Source organism: Aethalodelphis obliquidens, unplaced genomic scaffold, assembly GCF_003676395.1.
Source record: "Aethalodelphis obliquidens isolate GAN/ISIS:26980383/991018 unplaced genomic scaffold, ASM367639v1 scaffold18, whole genome shotgun sequence".
Taxonomy (NCBI): Eukaryota; Metazoa; Chordata; class Mammalia; order Artiodactyla; family Delphinidae; genus Aethalodelphis; species Aethalodelphis obliquidens.
In genome coordinates this window covers 22,801,394-22,819,860 of record NW_020837962.1, presented here as the reverse complement: position 1 = coordinate 22,819,860, position 18,467 = coordinate 22,801,394, and the positions used below count along the sequence as shown (strand labels likewise).

The following is an 18,467-nucleotide window of genomic DNA, read 5'->3' as shown; positions in this document are numbered from 1 at the left end:
TTGATATATAACATTGCATAAGTTCCAGGTGTACAACATAATGATTTGATATATGATATATTTTGAATGATTAGCACAGTACGTTTAGTTAACATCCATCACCTCACATACTTTCAATTTTTTTCCCTTGTGATGAGACCTTTTAATGAGTTATTTTTTCTACCAGACCCCCCCAAAAATTTTATATTTCTACAGGGTGAAAATCACCAAGTTAGCATGTAACTTTTACCCTAGGCCCTAAGCAATAGTAAATAATAAGTGAAACAAAGGTCCATTCTCCTAGAAAAGTAGGACAGTCCTGTCATACTATGTCCTGCTATGAACTAATCAACTTGCAATCATCCTTTTGCTTTATTTCCAAGTTTTGGATCATTTCTCTTAACAAGGTATATGCTGTTGACTGTCTCATCCCAGCAAGGCACCTGGCACAAAGTGTTGTGTTGGTCAAAACATCCGTTTGGTTTTTTCTATAAGATGGCTCTGGTACCGTTTAGTTGTCTTTAACTTCATTCGAAACAATTTTGTTAGATTGTATTGTGACAGCTGTCATATTAGCGTGCATTTTCAAAAAACTTATCAAAAGTGGTGAATTTTTGTGTAGCCATTTTAATATTGAAGATGGAAAAAAAAGCAACATTTTCGGCATATTATGCTTTTTCAAGAAAGGTAAAAACGCAACTGAAACACAAAAAAAGATTTGTGTAGTGTATGGAGAAGGTGCTGTGACTGATCAAACATGTCAAAAGTGGTTTGCGAAGTTTCGTGCTAGAGATTTCTCGCTGGACGAGGCTCCATGGTCGGAAGCTGGTAGAGATCAAATCGAGACATTAATTGAGAACAATCAACGTTACACCACGCGGGAGATAGCCGACATATTCCAAATATCCAAATCAAGCATTAAAAATCATTTGCACCAGCTTGGTTATGTTCATCGCTTTGATGTTTGGGTTCCACATAAGTTAAGCGAGAAAAACCTTCTTGACCGTATTTCCGCATGGAATTCTCTACTGAAACATAATGAAAACGTTCCATTTTTAAAACAAATTGTGACAGGCGATGAAAAGTGGATGCTGTACAATAATGTGGAATGGAAGAGATCGTGGGGCAAGCGAAATGAACCGCCACCAACCACACCAAAGACTGGTCTTCATCCAAAGAAGATGATGTTGTGTATATGGTGGGATTGGAAGGAAGTCCTCTATTATGAGCTCCTTCCAGAAAACCAAACGATTAATTCCAACAAGTACTGCTTCCAATTAGACCAACTGAAAGCAGCACTTGATGAAAAGCGTCCGGAATTAGTCAACAGAAAACACATAATCTTCCATCAGGATAACGCAAGACCGCATGTTTCTTTGATGACCAGGCAAAAACTGTTACAGCTTGGCTGGGAAGTTCTGATTCATCCGCCATATTCACCAGACATTGCATCTTCAGTTTACATTTATTTAGGTCTTTACAAAATTCTTTTAATGGAAAAAATTTCAATTCCTTGGTAGACTGTAAAAGGCAACTGGAACAGTTCTTTGCTCAAAAAGATAAAAAGTTTTGGAAAGATGGAATTATGACGTTGCCTGAAAAATGGCAGAAGGTAGTGGAACAAAACAGTGAATACGTTGTTCAATAATGTCCTTGGTGAAAATGAAGAACGTGTCTTTTATTTTTACTTTAAAACCGAAGGAACTTTTTGGCCAAGCCATAGATGCCCAGAAAGTGTTTGTTGAGTGACTCTATAAACAGAGCAAAACTCCATCCATTTATAAAGAAAGATTAGCCAAGCTAAGTCCAGGGCCCACAATCACATCAGCTGCCAGCTTTCCAAGCAGGGATCAAACAGTTTCCCTGGAGGAGAACAGACAGGAGTCCAAATAAGAACAATCTCTGCGGACAGGTGGGAAAGGGAACCGGGCCTGGTGGTGTACAGCTTTCTCTTCACCCCAGGCTATAGCTGCTCTATGATGGCTCTATAACTGTTTTATAGTGTCAGTAGGGTTTCCCTAATAAATGAGCATTACTAGTTCTGAGAGCCAACAAAGCCATACAGGTGCATCATGAAAGTGTGAGGGAGAATTGTTAAGTCTCAGCTCCGAATCTTTGAAACACTGACCTTGGAGCTGTTAACAGAGCAGCACATGTAAATGATGGAAGCAGTAGGCAGAGGGATGTTTTCCAACAGGTTTGACCCAGCTTTGAGTCAGCAGGTAGAAGGATGGGAGAAAGAAGGAAACGTGCTCGACATTGAAGATAGTATTTGCACTTCATGCATTTAGAACCATCACATTTTTGTTCAATTTCCCCACTCTCAGTTTGATGTTTTTAGCATTTGGTATCAGGTTTTTTTCTTTAATTGTTAGAAAACACTTTCTCCAGGACAAGTGTCTCTTGAGGCTTCCAGTCCTAGGAGGTCATAACTAGATGGATTGAGAGGTTTTCTCTAGTTCCTATCCTATGTCGCCACACCCATTTTACAGAAGAAATAACTGAGGTCCCGTTATCAGTTAGCTTTTGCTAACTGATATCAGTTAGCTTTTGCCATGTAACAAACCACTCTGAATTCATTAGCTTTTTAAAACCACCACTGTTTATCATTTCTCACGATTCCATGGGTCAGCTGGGTGGCTTTCCTAGTCTGGACCGGCTCAGCTGGGTCCAGATGGTCTAGGATGGTCTCCATTTGAGCGATTGGTCATTGGCAGGCTGTTCAGTCTGGGGTAGATCGTCTCTGTTCCACATGTCTGGCCTCATCCCACAGGCTAGCCCAGGCCTTGAGATTGCAAAGAGCAATAAAAAAAAAAAAAAAAAAAAAAAAAGGTAAGCTCTAAGACACACTTATCTCTGCTTATCCAACAGCCAAAGTAAGTCACACAACCAGATGCAAAGGCAGTGTAGGAGACAACTACCCAAAGCATAGATATTTACAGATAGAGGACGTTTTTGCAAACCCTACCAATCTAGGTGCAAAGGTACAGGAAATTGCCTAAGCTTATAAAATTAGGTAGGGGCAATGCTGAGACGTAGACTGGGCCTCATACCTCCTATCCTAGGACCCTTCCTCAACACCTTGAGCCCTTCTCTAGGATTCCAAGGTTAAGGTCCAGTTCCCGTTAAAATCTAGTTTAGAGGTACTTGGAGCAGAAAGATCTGTGGTAGGTTTCAGTGATGGGTCTTAACTTTGCGTGTTGAGAGAAATCCATCTTAATTAAAACAATAAGCTGGGCAAGGGTCCCCAAGGCCACCAACCCCCACCCAGGCCAGTCTGAACTCTGCCAGTCTTTGCCCTTTGACTTGTCTTCCAAGTTCTGCCTCGCGCAGCAGACACCAGCCTTGCCTTGGCCTTGGGTGCCCCCCAGGCCATGTGGGGAGGCGCAGAATCACTGCAGGGGGCATTCACCGCCAGGGTCTCCTTGTCCTGTTTGACACTCTCCCTCTGGTCAAGGGAGGACTTAGATCGTTAGGCCATTTAGGCACGCTAATAATTTGGTACCTCTTCAAACTGGGCTCCAGAAAAGGATCTGGATAGCTACCGCTCTGTTTACTTCCCAGATACGGAGAAAGCACAGTTTGAAAAGTCCACAGTAATCCACACTCATTCAATATTTGCTCAAAGTTGGACTTAGAGGGGAGGCTGAGCTCCACGTGGCTGAAGCCCCCTGGTGGCCACCCTTCACCTGTTCTCTACAGCCCTGAGCAAGTTAGTGCCGCCCTCAAATTCAAATACCCCTCTCAGCAGACAAAATCTTCCCTCAGCTTACTGGGGAGCATGTTTGTCTCACACCCCAAGAGAACTTATACACGCGTCCCTTCTAGGCAGTTCCACCATTTGCCCGGAGAAGGAGTCCGGAAAATACCATTTCTCCATCCCCCTCCGTTGGCAGAGACGGTTTAGATGATGGCTGAAGGTTTCTTTAGCCAAATTGGCTTTCCAGCCTTGGACTCTACTTCTCACATGTTTTCTTAGACTTAAAAGAATAATTTGCGTCTCGTTTCTGTTCATTCTTTAGCCTAACAGGACATAAAGGAAATGGGGCCCGGGTGGTTCTCACTCTGTTTTCTTTGCCAGCAGTGGAGAAAGTACAACTTGAAAAATCACCAATAATCCGCACATTTTCAAGATCAAAGCTGTTTACAGAAGTATCGGAGACGACGAGCTAGTGGGGCATTGACTTCCATTTTGTCAGCCGGCCCCAAGAGACTTCGATCAAGAAGGAAACGCAGGGGTGGGAGACACACACCAGCGGCCCCTTCCCCTGTGGAGCCAGCTCCCTGCCCAAGTGCAAGGAGTCGGCCATTCTTCATTCCTTCCAAAGCATCGCCTGAGATCATAAGCAAGGTCACTCCCAAGCCCTAGAGTAAACAGCCTTCTGATACATTCTGCCCCCATAACAGAAGATTCCTCAGCTATTAGTCAGACTTTCAACAGAGGGCTCCATTCCCAACCAAGATGAAATGCTCCTGCATTCTTGAAACACGACGTGCCTATGTCACTAGCTGCCAGGATTGTCTTCAGGATCCGACAGCAAAGATTGAAGCACAGTTCTGGCCACTTCCCTCTGCCAGGAATTTGTACTTTCCTGCGAAGGGGCATTGCATGTTCATGCTTGCCATAAAATAGAGCCATGGATATTTGCTCTGTTCCTGCTGCCTGAAGGGGTGTGATTACCATCACACACCGCTGGAGAGAAAAGAAGGTGGCTGACCTCATCGGTGTGTTCAACAGTGCGAGGACCTCCCCATGGATCCTGGTTCCTCCTCTCCAACACTGCACTGAACAAGCCTCCGCCACCTCTGCTTCCGTTCCTGTGATCACCATCTCTCTGCCATCTTCCCAAGCCCTAAGAACGAGCGCACCCCCTGAGAAAGCAGGCTTTCCCGTCTGAAATTCACATTGTTCACTCTCCTGGTTTTCTCTTCCTGGGAGCGCTTGCTCCCTAGTCATGTGTAAAGATAATCAGAGTACCCTTTTATTCTTTTTTTCTCTCCAAACAGGGAAATTTTTGCTCTTCCCTTTGAAATACCACCCATGGCATTCTTGAACTTATTTTTAGACGTGTGGAAATATTCCAGACAAAAATCGATGCCCAACACAGATAAAGCCCCAAGTGTGTTTATCGTGGGGAGAAGAATATGGAGTGTTTTAATGTGGAAGGAGTGTGGCCATATGCCTGGGTGCAGCATGGCTGCCTTTAATCTGGAAAAAGGAAACAAGCATTGTCGATAATAATATGCAGATGTCCAGCCCCAAATGAGGACATATTGCTAATTAGCTATATTGTTAATATATTTTAAGGAGAGAGGCTGCAGTGACGTTAATTATAATCTTTGTTGTTTGTTGTTCAAAGTCTATGAGACCAAAAGCATTGCTAATAATATCTTCTTTAATATCTTCAATATAAGAGTCTTGGATTTTTTTTTTTTCTTTAGAATCCCACATAAAAGCCACATTAGGGGTAATGAGGCCTGTAGCCTGAGCCTAATTAAAACAAAATCTAACTAGGCCCATGGCCATCATTATCATCAACTAGTACTTATTGGGTGCCCCCCGAGCTTGTGGAATTGGAGGGTGTGGGGTTTGAGATTGTAGATATGGCCTGTTCTTTGCCCTCCAGAAATTTGCCATCCCATCTGCCTCCAAGAAGTCTGCCTGGTTGTGTTAATCTGGGAATAGTTACCACAGCCTCAAAAAAAAAAAAAAGCACTAAAACTGTCCAAGCCAGCCACAATTTGGTACTAGCTTGTGCCTCTCCTGGAGGTTCTGGAAGTGGTCACATCAGCCCGGTTTTTCATACTCCAACCTTTGGTTGATGTTTGTGGAACAGGGCAGGTGGCTGGCTGCAGACTTGGGACAATGATGCTTAGCACGCTTCTTCCAAAGGTGGACCCATCGCCCATTTTCACACCTTGATTGTCCCCCTCGAGCTGATCGCCCTAATTTCCCCTGTGACTTGGTTCTCCAAAGAACCCCTCCCTCTCTCGCTCGCTCCTATGTCAAATGACCAGCTGGCAACTCTGTCCACTGTGGCCATGCTGACCTTGATGTGGCCGTGGAGATCCACCTTGGTCACAAGGACAGCCAAAATGAGCGAGTCCGCGCCACAGGGGCTAAGGGCGTTTGCTGGGCATCCTTGGTCTTGGGCCAGGGATGTCCTGGGGAGAAAGGACATGAATGACAAAGTGCCTGGGCTTGGTATCTTAGAAACTGTACCTGGTCTGCCGATGAGAGGTTTTCTCTTCTCAGCACATCTTCACAGAGCTTTCCCAGGGGCATCCAGGGCCAGCCGATGAGAGCCAGGGAGACGATCCCCACACATAAAGCTTAGCAAGACTCCAGACGACCCAGAGAATGCCAGTGGGGAAGTGGGGACCTAATGGAAAAGTCACAGTACAGTAGGATAGAAAGCTTTCAGACCGAAGGCTGGTGGGTCCAGACGTCTGGGTTTGGGCCTAGCATTTGTATTATTTACTCAGTGATCGCTTACTAAGACAGCAGACTGGCACTGAGCCTAACACCCACTCCATTCCACCTCTGATAGCCTTTGGGCCTCTGCGCCAGGCCCTGGGAGGCCTCAGGGAGTCTGCACCCACCATATCCTTTGCCAGGATTGCAGTGCTCCCTGGCCCATCTCCCCCTCTGCTCCGTCCTCTTCACCTGCTTCACGGGCTTCATTTTACCTGTGTTTTTCAATCTCAGTTCAAACTTTATTTCCTTAGACAAAACTCTACTTCTTTTTAATACAAATGTTCAAAGTAAGGAGTTTTATGATCCCTACCTCGAACGGGGGTGATGGTTTTTCTGGCTTCCTCTCTTTTATGAGTATCATCATAGGCTCATGGAATGTCACAGATGCAATGTATGGCAGTCAACGACAACCTTTTTTGTTTTAACGCCCAAATTGTCTAATCCTGGTGCAGGGTGGGCCCGTCAATCTGGCTCCTGTGTTCTTTCAAGAGGACACCATTAATCACTGAAGTCTTCCTGGCTTTCTGACACAGCAAAATATCCCAAACTCACCTTGACTTCCCTGCCCAAGTTCTGGGGTCAGCCATTTGTCCAAGGATCTCTGGATCCTTTGAGGGCAAAGTCCTTGAACTTTAATGATAGTATTTTTGGATAAATTAAAGGAAATATTACATTACCCAGTGAGTAATAGATTTGAGAAATGTAAGATATAGATGCTGAAATAATAGAAGATTCTATACGTATACAGAGAAGGGGGTAGAGGGCAGATTTGGAAAAGGATATTATGAAAATCAGCAGCAGAGCTGAGTACCCATAACCTGGCTGCCATTGTGAAGGTCACGGTGATGATTCACTATATGCCCTGTTGGTACTTCATACAGCTGGGGATGGTACACAGTCTTGAGTCACTTTGCTAAACAGGGCTTTTCCCTTTTTATTGGCAGTCACGGCTCTCAAATTAGAATCGTACAGGGAACATTGCTACTAGGGCTGCAGTATTGTCAATACTACTGTTTGTATCAAGGGTACAAGAAGTTCAGAGGGCATCATTCCAGGACTAGTATGAAGGCTCTGCCATGCTATCAGGGACCCCGGTTCCTCTATCTTTCCATTCAGCCACCTTTGGCGTGTATCTTCAACCTCTTGCCAGTGGCATCATTTCACTTCCAACACTACTATCCACAGTTCAGCCAGGAGAAAATGGAAGACGGAAAAGAGGCAAAAGGCAAACTGACTCTGCCTTCTGTCCAATAGTACCATCAGGCACCTTCCACTTACATCTCATTGGGTAGAACCGTGTCACATGGTCATCCCTAGCTGCAGTGGATGCTAGGACATGTAGTTTTAGCCAGGCACGTTGCCACCTGAAATAAGCACTGAGTAAAAAAAAAAAAAAAGTGGGGAATGGATATTGGGGAGGAAACTACAATGTCTGCCACAATAATACTGCCATCTAAGGCAAAACTCCAGGCTGCTTGAGCATGGAGCCTAGTTTATAATTTTATTATTATTGTTAACACTTTACAATATTAGTACTTTATTCCTATTTTAAACAAGAATAAGTTGTAAAACGATGGAGGGACAGGAGCTATGCCCAAAGATGGGGAGCGTTCAGCAGCAGCTGGACAATTTGGCCACCACAGGTCACCTTCCTTGGCAGTGGAACACTGCATGCGTATAAACCGCTAACTAGCTTTAGTTCTTCTCTCTCTATTAGTAGCCACAGCTCGCAGATTAGAGAGAACGTGGCTCCTGGAGCTGCAGCATTGTCACAGATTGAAAGTCAACTCAAAGACACATTGTGGGTAAAGACATATTTTCCCAAACTGAGCAGATGCCCTCATGTCCCTTGAATTTCAACAAAATGAATCCTGCAGCACCTTGGAAAGAATGGTGATATTTCTTTCCTTCAATCCCTGGACTGTCCAAAGCTCACGTCTTCAGAGAATAATGTCTGCTTTTCTGAATAACATACCAACTGTTTAAATCTTCATTCTGAGATCCACCCTTCCTGAGAACCTTTACTCTGCTAGAATAATTAAGTGGATCTCGTGGTGAGTGAGTTCGGCGCATCAGCCATGACCTCCAGTGGGGCCTCTACAAGGAAGCCGTACAGTGGGTCTTTGAGAAAGAATGAAGAAGAGGTGTTTTCCTGCCTTGTTAGCAGACCCTGTCTACTGTCTCCCGCCCCAGATTTAAATTCTTGATTACCAAAATAATGGTGACTCCCTGAATCTTGTCATTGATCGAGTAAAGTGGAGCTTCATTTTATATGATTCACTGTAAGGCACCCTCCCCCTACCGTAGAGCTTCCAGTTTCTGAACAGTCTGGGGGCATGCCACGGTTTCGAGGGAGCCAAGATTTCCAGATAAATATGTTTTTGTAAAAATGCAAGAATAATTCAGATATTCAGAGATCGTGATTAGCATTTTTTATTATTCCCATTCTCATCTTCCAAATGTTGTTGGAGGGGTGGGAGGATGAGGATTGGGGAAAGATGGAGAAATGCCACAACTGTGTCCATAATTCAAGCCAACATGTACTTTAGCCCCCGTCTTCGCGGCAGAGGCACTTGAGGCCTGAATCGTCCAGCCCGGTTGCCCTAACTCTACATTTCTCTTTTCAAGTATAGTCACAACCCACCCTGAGTTCTCTTGACCGTCCTGCTGGGACAGCATGGGATTCTCCTTATCGTCTGCTTTGTTTTACATGGAGAATTATTGAGCCACAGAGAGTTTAAGGGGTTTTCTTGGTCCCTGTCTAAGCCAGGATCACTCTGGGGTAGTGTATCTCCTCTCAGTAGAAAGTCCAGAGTCAGATCAAGAAACCCATCATAGTCAGTCCTTGTTTTTTCAGCCGTCTAAGTGAAATGCCAAATAAGCAGCACAGATACCTTTCCTATCTCTTCTTCTAAAATACAAGTTTTTCTGGAATTCCCTGGCAGTCCAGTGGTTGGGACTCTTCACTTCCACTGCAGGGGGCATGGGTTCAATCCCTGGTTGGGGAACTAAGATCCCACATGCCATGCAGTGTGGCCAAAAAACAAAAGTATCAAATATAAAATAAAATATAAGTTTTCATAGTAGAAAGAGTGCTTCATCACAGGGAAAAGTAAAAAGAGCTCCATCTTTAACACAGTTAAACAGTATGTCCCAGTTGCTATAATGAAGTGAGGGCTGGGTTTGCCGGGGATCCCTCAAGCCATGGACAAGCAAATCCTGGGTCCCTTCTGAGACTTAGATTCCCAAACCCTGTGCAATAAATTCTCCATGAGAAGTCAACTCTCCTTACTAACACTGTTGAGGATCCAGGGAGAAAAACAAGGGAACAGTTGCATTCAGTTATCTTCCCCTGGGCTATGATAGAAAGGTCTTACGTTGAGGAAAGAATTAGCATGTCTCTGTCTCTGTCTCTGTCTCTCTCTATGTGCTGGATAATATAATCTCAGCATAATACATTTGGCCTCTGTTGCATTGAGCAATGCCTGGGGATGGCAGGGCAACTCCCCCTAGGAGGAAGTGTCAGGAGATGAAAACATGGCAGAAAGGTGACAGGAGAGGTGAACAAAGACACTGCCCCTGGCCACATCTCCTGAGCAGAGGAGAAGGGCAAGCAAAGACATGATGAAGAGCAGCCCACTTCCCCTGCCGTAACTGCACATGTTAAGGAAGAGACAGCAGACATGCTTCTTTCTAGCTCAGCCTCTTCTTGGCCTCTGGGAACATTCACATGGTCTCTGCACAAGTGAGTTTATTCCTCACAGCCCCATGTCTGTTCAAAGAGAGAAAAATCCATCCCCTCAGGTCAGCTCTCTAATAAGATCATTACCCACTGCATATGTTTCATCCTCAGGCCATTCTTGGCCTTGGGTACTCAGAGTCGGGAGTGTTTTGATACCAGGTGTAACCCCTTGACTGGGTCAAAGACGCTGCTGTGAGAGGGGGCAGGGAGTGTGTGTGGAGGCAATGTGCTGGAATATTCACTCCAAAACCCCCAAACATGCCCAAGAATAAGAAGAACATTAACCACTGACCCAAACACTGGTGAAATTCTATCTCCACATCTCCCTCCACCAGTAAACATGAAAATGCTATGCCTGAAGGGATGGAGGAAACATCCAACAAGAGGTCCAGGAAGAATGAGAGCAGAAGAAGGACTGCTTTGAGAAAGAAGTCCAGCAACTACTACACTCTTCAGTCACTGGAAAAAATTTCCCCTAGTGACAACTAAACACGGACATTTTTTGCTAGTTTGGAAAAACAACAGACTTGGACTTTTCTTTCCGGGATAAAGACATTCAATTTCAGAATGCCTTTTTGTCACTTTTTCTTGGCCTGTCTCCACCTCTTCATCCCCATCTTGGGTCGTTCTCCCTTCCTTCACTCCATCCCAGCCTCACTGGCCTTCTCTGTGTTTCTCAAATGAGACAAGCCATCCCTACCTCAGGACTGTCTTACTTGCTGTTCCCTCTGCTAGAATGTTCTTCCCCCAGATAATTACAGGTGTTCAGGTTTCACTTCAGATGTCACCTTCTTAGGAAGGTCTTCCCCAGCTACCTATCTAAAGTTGCCCTGACCACTCTATCTCATTTTCTTCTTCCTTTTCTTCTTAGCAATCACCATTCTCTGACCTGATCTTATTTATGTGTGTATTTATTGTTTATTCCCCCCAACTAGACATACTCTCTAAGAGAATAGGACCCGTGTCTGTCTTGTTCATGCCTTTCCTGTGCCTAGTGTGTGGTTGACACTTGTTGACTGTGTGGATGAATGGATGGATAAATGGATGGAAGGATGGATGAGTAGATGAATGAAAGAATTGAAGGAAGGAGGAATGAAAGTTAAATAGGTTAGTGAGTGGATGGATGAAAAAAATGGTTGGATGGATGGATGGATGGATGGTTAGAAATAATCAACGATTTGGCTGAAGTATTTTACCCAGTTTGGTCAGATCTTCTGCTGACCCACACCAAAGAAACAAACACTGGATACTGGGGCTATAACTCAAGCCAGAGTGGTTAATCAATTGAAGCTGTGATAAGGAAACCATAATTTGATTCCAGTTCTAAATGAGCACCTAGTCTCCTTCAGATTAGCACTTTCTGTTGATATGCTTTGATGTTTGATTAATATCCAATCACACATTAGCCCTCAGAAAATTCCCAAGTAGCAGGCTAGGAAAATTTCCGGATGATTTAGCTTTTTGAAGATAGAAAAACTAAGCCATGGAAGGAAAACAAGTTGGGAATACCATCCTGGCTTAATTCCAGCCCCTGAAATTGTCCTTGTCCTGAATTTTTAAGGGTAGCATTTATAAATCATGCTTCTCCTATTTATTTGTTCATTTGCTTGTTTGTTTGTTTTAGAATAACCTCAACATGGAAAGTGCCTCGACATCGGAAACCAGCTCTCCTCTCTCCAAAGAAACACCAGGGGAGCATTCGGACCACCAGTCTGCACACGAACCATTCCCCAGACAGCAATTCCAGCAAGAGGCTGGGCCCCCTTCATTGCAAAGAGATGGCCCCAGATCCTTTCTCCTTGATCTACCAAACTTTCCAGATCTTTCCAAAGCTGATATCAATGGGCAGAATCCAAATATCCAGGTAATGCTTAGCAACTGAAAGGTGAAAGAAAATGAAACAGCCCATGTCTTTGTTTCCTGATCTGATTCCAAAGCAACTGCTGCCTTACCTCACTTTTCTCCTTGACCCCTTAATGAATCCTCCTGACAAGCATGTTATCTCTATAAGAGCAGCGTTGTATTTCATCTGTGTAACACCCTGGATAATGAGATGCATCATTATTTTATCAACCACTGAAAAAAGAAAGCAGTGCTACTTAGAGTATGACACATCAATGATTATAAGATACATCCTGATTTCAGAGCTGTTGAAATGTAAAAACAGGGACTTCCCTGCAGGTCCAGTGGTTAAGACTTCACCTTCCAAGGCAGGGGGTGTGGGTTCAATCCCTGGTCGGGGAGCTAAGATCCTACATGCCTCACAGCCAAAAAAACAAAACATAAAACAGAAGCAGTACTGTAACAAATTCAATAAAGACTTTAAAAATGGTCCACATCAAAAAAAAAAAAAAGAAATGTGAAAACAAAACAAAATAATATGCCCTGAAATTGATGAAATATGTTAGCTATAGGGAAAGGCCAATCAGACACATGAGTAGATGAGGCAGATCACAGTGTGATTTCTAAGATGCGCAGGAAGACACAGTCTCTCAAATGCCTCTCCAGCTTGCCTTCAACACCAGAAATTCCTTTAGGCGCTGACAACACTTCAGTTGCTCCAAAGTGTGAATGACTGATAAAAAATTTTTGATAAGAGGAAAGGAGGTGATAACAGAAGTTTCTAGGGGAGAGAGGACTACATATCACTAAGATGAGCTGGGGTGACGCTGAAGGAAATGGGAGATTAGGAAAGAGGTACCTGGAACTGAAAATAAGAACTCTCATCTGCGCTGAAATAGCACAATTTACTTTACAGAGTAAAGGTGGATCCGATTTGACTCTCCCAATACTCTTATGGAGCCCACGTCATTCCTCCAATATTATCAATAATGCAACTGACTCTCAGGAAGTTCCCATTTGGTTTGCCCAAGGCCACATGGCTAGTAAACAGTAGTTGGGGCTCAAACCCAGTCTCTCAGGCTCCCAAGAATACTCACCCTTCCACTTCATGTTTCAAAAACAAACTCCTCATTTTGAATTTTGCTTGTGCCTCCCACTGTTTCTTCCCAGAGACGGTACCCATGGCGTCCGAGGGCAGCTCATCCCCCTGGGCAGCCTGGCCCTGTGCAGCCCGAGTCCTCAGGTGCCTGCCTCCATACTTTTAAGTTTATCCTCAACTCTTTTCATTGGAGGAAGGGCAGCTTATTCTTTCTCTGCATCAAATTCCAATTAGCTTCCATGGCAGAAAGTTCCTGAACCTGACCTTGGAACAATTGATCCATAATTAGGTTAGTGGTCTCTCTCGCAAGACTAACACTGTCTGTGTGACACGCTTTTAGATCAGATTTCCTTGGCCAGAGTTGTTTTGTTCCTAACACCAGTGTTGTTATGACTACTGAATGTCCCTGAGAATGCACCTCAACGCCGTGTTAGCTTCTGGGAAGTTAAGAAATGCAAGTTGTTCTCCCTCCAGGAAATGACGTAGGTGTAACGATCCCGGCTACCACCCAAGACAGTGCCAGAAGGATTGTGGAGACAGAGGCAGAAAAAGCGCTGAGTTCCATGGAGGACAGACCTGAATAGATGGGATATTTGGGAAGATTAGGGCAGGGCAGCGTTGAGGGTACATAAGTGAAAGATGTTTTGGAGGTCACTCTTTGACAACCCATGTGCCAAAATCACTGCATGGACCAATTAATATTTCCAATAGGTCTTGGACTGTTCTAATTGATTAATGGGGAAAACAGGCCTTTTGATCCACTGCCCTCTCTCCGGGAACTGGCCACATGGCTCTCTGATAAAGAACAAAGGATCCACTTGGGGGAGGTGCAGACTGGCAAAAAAAGGTACAGACATCTCCTTACTGTTGCTCAGAGGCTCCCCATCACGCCTTCATTGACAGGAAGTGATTTTTCCTTGTTGATAGATTTTACGGTTTTAGGACTAAACCACCCTTATCCCAAGGATGCTTAGATCATGCCCACAACAATTTTAGGTTTGCTGTAGCTTGCATTTTTTTTTCAGAGATGGGAAATGTCATTGTGGGGCTTAATGCTGAGGACTGAGCTATTAATATAATCGATTTAAGAGTTACTAATATAAACTTACAAGAAAAGACCTGGATGCACGGGACTGGAAGGCTGCAGTCCCCTCATTAGAAATTTACTAAGCGCATGGAGCTCCACCTAGAACCGAATTTCTAACAAAATTTCTCAGGATCCCCTTTCTCTCTACCAGATAAATCCATCCATCAGGAAGTCCTCAGACCCCACTTGGGCCTTTTTAAAACCTTAACCTGACTGTCAGGGAAGAACAGTGGGGCAAAAGTGGTTGGGATCCTCAGATCTGGGGAACCCAAATGACTTTTCCATAAAAAGAAAAGGGCAGCCATGAAGCGATGGATTTGTGCATGAGCTCAGTAAAACCCCGGAGCTCGCAATACATTTTTCATCAGAATAAGCTGTGTTGTCTAGCCAGACGCGAAGTGAAGAGTGCTTTGGAACAGTTCCGCTGGGCTTCCTGAGGGATGAGAGGGTGGTTGGAGTTTATGGGTGTGGAGAGAACTATAAAGTGAGACAAGGGAACAGAGGATAAGTGGAGGATGAGTTATGAGATCACCACACTTGAGACTCTCCAACAAAGCCTCTTGGACTTTTATAAAACGCAGCTTCCCCTTGTGCCGTCACAAGGATGGCAGCGGAGATGGGACAAAAGGAAATCGTTCGTCCTTGTCCCCTCTGAGCCCACAGTCACCTGTTTGTATAGACTTCTAACAGGTGCAAAGGAATCCCCACTTTGTCTTCACTCTGTCTCAGCACCGCCCCAGCACATACAAGAAGTTTGCCTCCAGGAGCTGCTTCAGAAAGGGATGCTTCGGAGCACAAGGCGGGAAGGGGACCAGGCGACTCCTATGAGGTCCCTATATGTTTCTTGAGTTACCCTTTGGACAGAAGAAATCACTATACCTCTCAAGAGTGTAGGTTTCCCCGTAGCTCCAAATATCAGTGTTTCTGGCAAAATGGACCCGAAACGAATGAGGCTTCAACCCAGATGCCATCAGAATCAAAGACCAGGCCAGTGCTGTCCTGTTGCCCACCAGCCAGTTGGTTCATCCAATTTCTGCCTTGCACAAGCCCTGTGTCTGTTAACCTTCCGCAGGCAGTCGGCGGGGTGGGGTAGGGCAGCCTATGTTTTATTGATCTGATGATGGAACACTGAACTGCATTCCTGTCCTTTCTCTTTCTGGAAGATTATGAAAGGGGAGTGTTAGTGACTCAGAAAGATGCTCGAAGAAAGACTGACTCAGCTGCTACCCCTGGGAGCCCCAGCCCTAGGTCTGAGTGTGAGTGTGTGTGAGGGCACGTACATACACACAAACTCACACACACACACACACACACACGCAGCACTGGCCGCTGTAGCCTCATGCCCCACTGCACTTGAGTAAACCAGCTCCCCGGTGGTCCTTTAAAAGATGAGGTGCTTTCTAAAAGGAGTGATGGTTTTCACGTTGTCAGCCCTCGCCCCTTCCTCAGAGCTCTGGTCTTTTGTTGAAATCCACTGGTTTGACACAGGGCCGATTCAGCCAAGCAGACAGTCCCACCGGTCACCCCGGGCCGTCCAAGCATTGTCTCTCCCTGGGGAGTGGACTGAAAACAGGTGAAGGCATATCAGTGGGTCGGCTTCCGCTGCCGGGGCCCCTGGCCTGGTCTCCCCCCATCCCCTGGCAACCTGCCCCTCACCCCCACTTAGGTAGCCCTCACTGGAGCCGGGAGCTACCCAGGAATCTGATACCCATCTCTCTGAACCTCCCCCCAGCCCCCCTGTGTCTGCAAGCATTTCCCACGCTCCAAGGCTGGGGTCTGCTGTGCCCCCCTGCCAAACCGCCCACACCTTTCCAAAGTGACAACGCTGAGCTCTTGGGCCTCTTGACTTTTAGGAAGGGAAATCCTTTCAAAAGCCCAGCTTTTTAGAGCTTTTTTTTTTTTTAAACCCCTGAAGCCAGGTGGCCTCTGTCCCAAGTGGATTGGGCTCTCCATTTTAAGACTGGCTTCAGGCTGTGGAAGTGAGTGAAGGGAAAGAAAAAAAAAAAAAACAACAATGCACAAAAGAGAAAGAAATAGCCTCAAACTCCTGAACCCAATCTCCATATTAAATTTAAAACAAAACTAGAAGTTGGGGTTTTGGCAACGAATAAATAAATAAATAAATCACTCAGGAAAGAAAGTCAATCTCCCAGGAGAAGTTCAACTTGAACTTCGGTATCCTTGGCTAAGTTTCTGGTCTGCAGCTGATGGTCAGATAGCAAAGACAAAAATCTCTAAAATAAACTCATTATTAAGCTCACTGCATCAATTCATGACCGCAGTGGCTATTCACCACCAAATAGTTCTCTTTTCTGGGTCAATCTGAGATCTGTATTCATTTTAACCAATGTATTTATTTCTTTTCTTCCATTGAGGGAGACACAAAAATAGTCATCTAAAGGCCTTTTTTTTCCCCTCGCACAGACTTATTTACACTGCCGTAGACCTCTTGATACAATCAGATGAGTTGGCCGGGGCTGCAGGTGTTGTACGTGCTTCTACTTCTGATTTCCCCTCCTCCGTTCTTCCTAAAATCCTTTTGGAATGGCAGGCCTGGCCAAGTAAGAACCAAGAAATCTCTGTGCCCAAGAGATGGGCCCACACACTCCAGGGGACAAGCCGGTATTGTTCAGATTCTTATGGGGGCCCTGCAGTCCCTGTCATGAGCTAGAGTCCACCAACCTGCCCTTGGGCTCTGGTACCACAGTTTTGTTGACCAGGCTTGGCCTCTATGGCTGCGTGCAGGTTACTCGACCTCTCTATGCCTCAGTTTCCTTGTCTGTACAATGGGAATGATAACACAACCTGTGAGTAGTACCTCTGCGGTACAATACTCTGTAGTAGTAGGGTTGTTGTGAGGATTAAATGAAATCATCCACGCGAAGCCCTCAGCACAGAGACAGGAATATGGGAAGATTCCCCAGACTGGTGGATGCTGGTTGGTGATGTCAGTGAGCATGAAGATGACAGAGGAAATGTATAAAATAATTAAGAATCAGGAGTTTTGAGTCCAGCTCTCCACCTTCCTTGCTGTTCGCCTCAGGAACGTGAATTCTCTAGGCCAGTTTCTATGCCTGAAGTGTGGGTTTAACTTGTGTAGAACAAGCAATGATATTTGAACGAGCACGTTGCAAATCTCAAAGCATTAACCACACTCACTGGAGCTGCCAGAGTTGTTTTTAGAGCATCAGTGGGTCTGAGAGGGAGGGATTATATATCTACTTAGTCCCTTGTGTTCTTTCTTCGGCAATTGTCAAGGAAGAAGGGGTGCATAATCGGGGGTCTAACCCTTTGCTGGAGACTGTCGTCCTGTCCCCGGATGCTCTGTGCTTTTGAGGAATCATTTCACCTCCCAGGCCTCATTTTCCTCTCTGGGAAATAAATACGAACCCAAATCTGCCTAGTCACCATAGCTCTCAAGGCTTAGAGGACCAAGTTAGAAGCTTCTAGAAGATTCTCCTGAGTTCAGAAAGTCAAGGCTTCTGTATTCCCAGTGTCATTAGTTTATTATCAGTTAAACTAAGAAATGTGTTAGTTTCCCAGTGGAAAGTGCTTTTCAGAGCAAGAGTAAAGAGTTTGTTTCTATAAATGTTTAAACTCTCAAGAGAAAGAAAGAAACAGGTAATATTACAAAGGATTTTATCCTCCTTTACTAATTTTGGATGGAATTCTCCAAATTGGCACCTATTCCAGACTCTCTTTCTTAGAGCTGACAAGATTCTGCCAGAAGTTGGAGTTGGGTCTTTTGGAAAAGTTCTCTTTCTTTTACTGTCTTGATTCATGGTACAGAAAAGTCCAGAAGAAACCAATGTACTAGAGATGCTTCAATTCTGTGTATTAAGGATGCAAAAAGATGGTAAGATCTATCAGCTTGGAAATCTGCTGTGCTCACTACCACACCTTCAGCTCATCACACTTATTATTGTTCAAGACATTTTTAGGAACAGATTCTTTGATGCTAAAGAACATGTAAATATAATAAGAGCAACAGGAAACATAAAACTAATCCGCACCATTCGAGAAGTCCTGATCGTGCTCATTAAGTCTTTTTAATTGGATGCCTATGAAATTTCAGGCTCAAGATTACATTTCTTCATTTGATGTCTGTATGAGGTTTCCATATTCTTAACTGCAGGGAAGGGTGGATCCTAAGGTTTGTGTGTTTTTTATTTTGTGTGTGTGTGTGTTTTTTATTTTTTAATTCAGTTGGAGCAGTGGCTAAAAATGAAAGAGGAAAAAG

At 44.6% G+C, this 18,467-nt stretch overlaps 1 protein-coding gene across 1 annotated transcript in view; it reads left to right on the top strand.

The window, feature by feature from the left end:
- The window catches only part of ISM1 (isthmin 1), a 90,854-nt gene that overhangs the window by 47,252 nt on the left and 25,135 nt on the right, over nt 1-18,467 (top strand). The window contains exon 2 of the mRNA XM_027118171.1: nt 11,824-12,063. Within this exon, the coding sequence (XP_026973972.1) occupies nt 11,824-12,063 (240 nt within the window). The remainder of the gene's footprint in view (nt 1-11,823; nt 12,064-18,467) is intronic.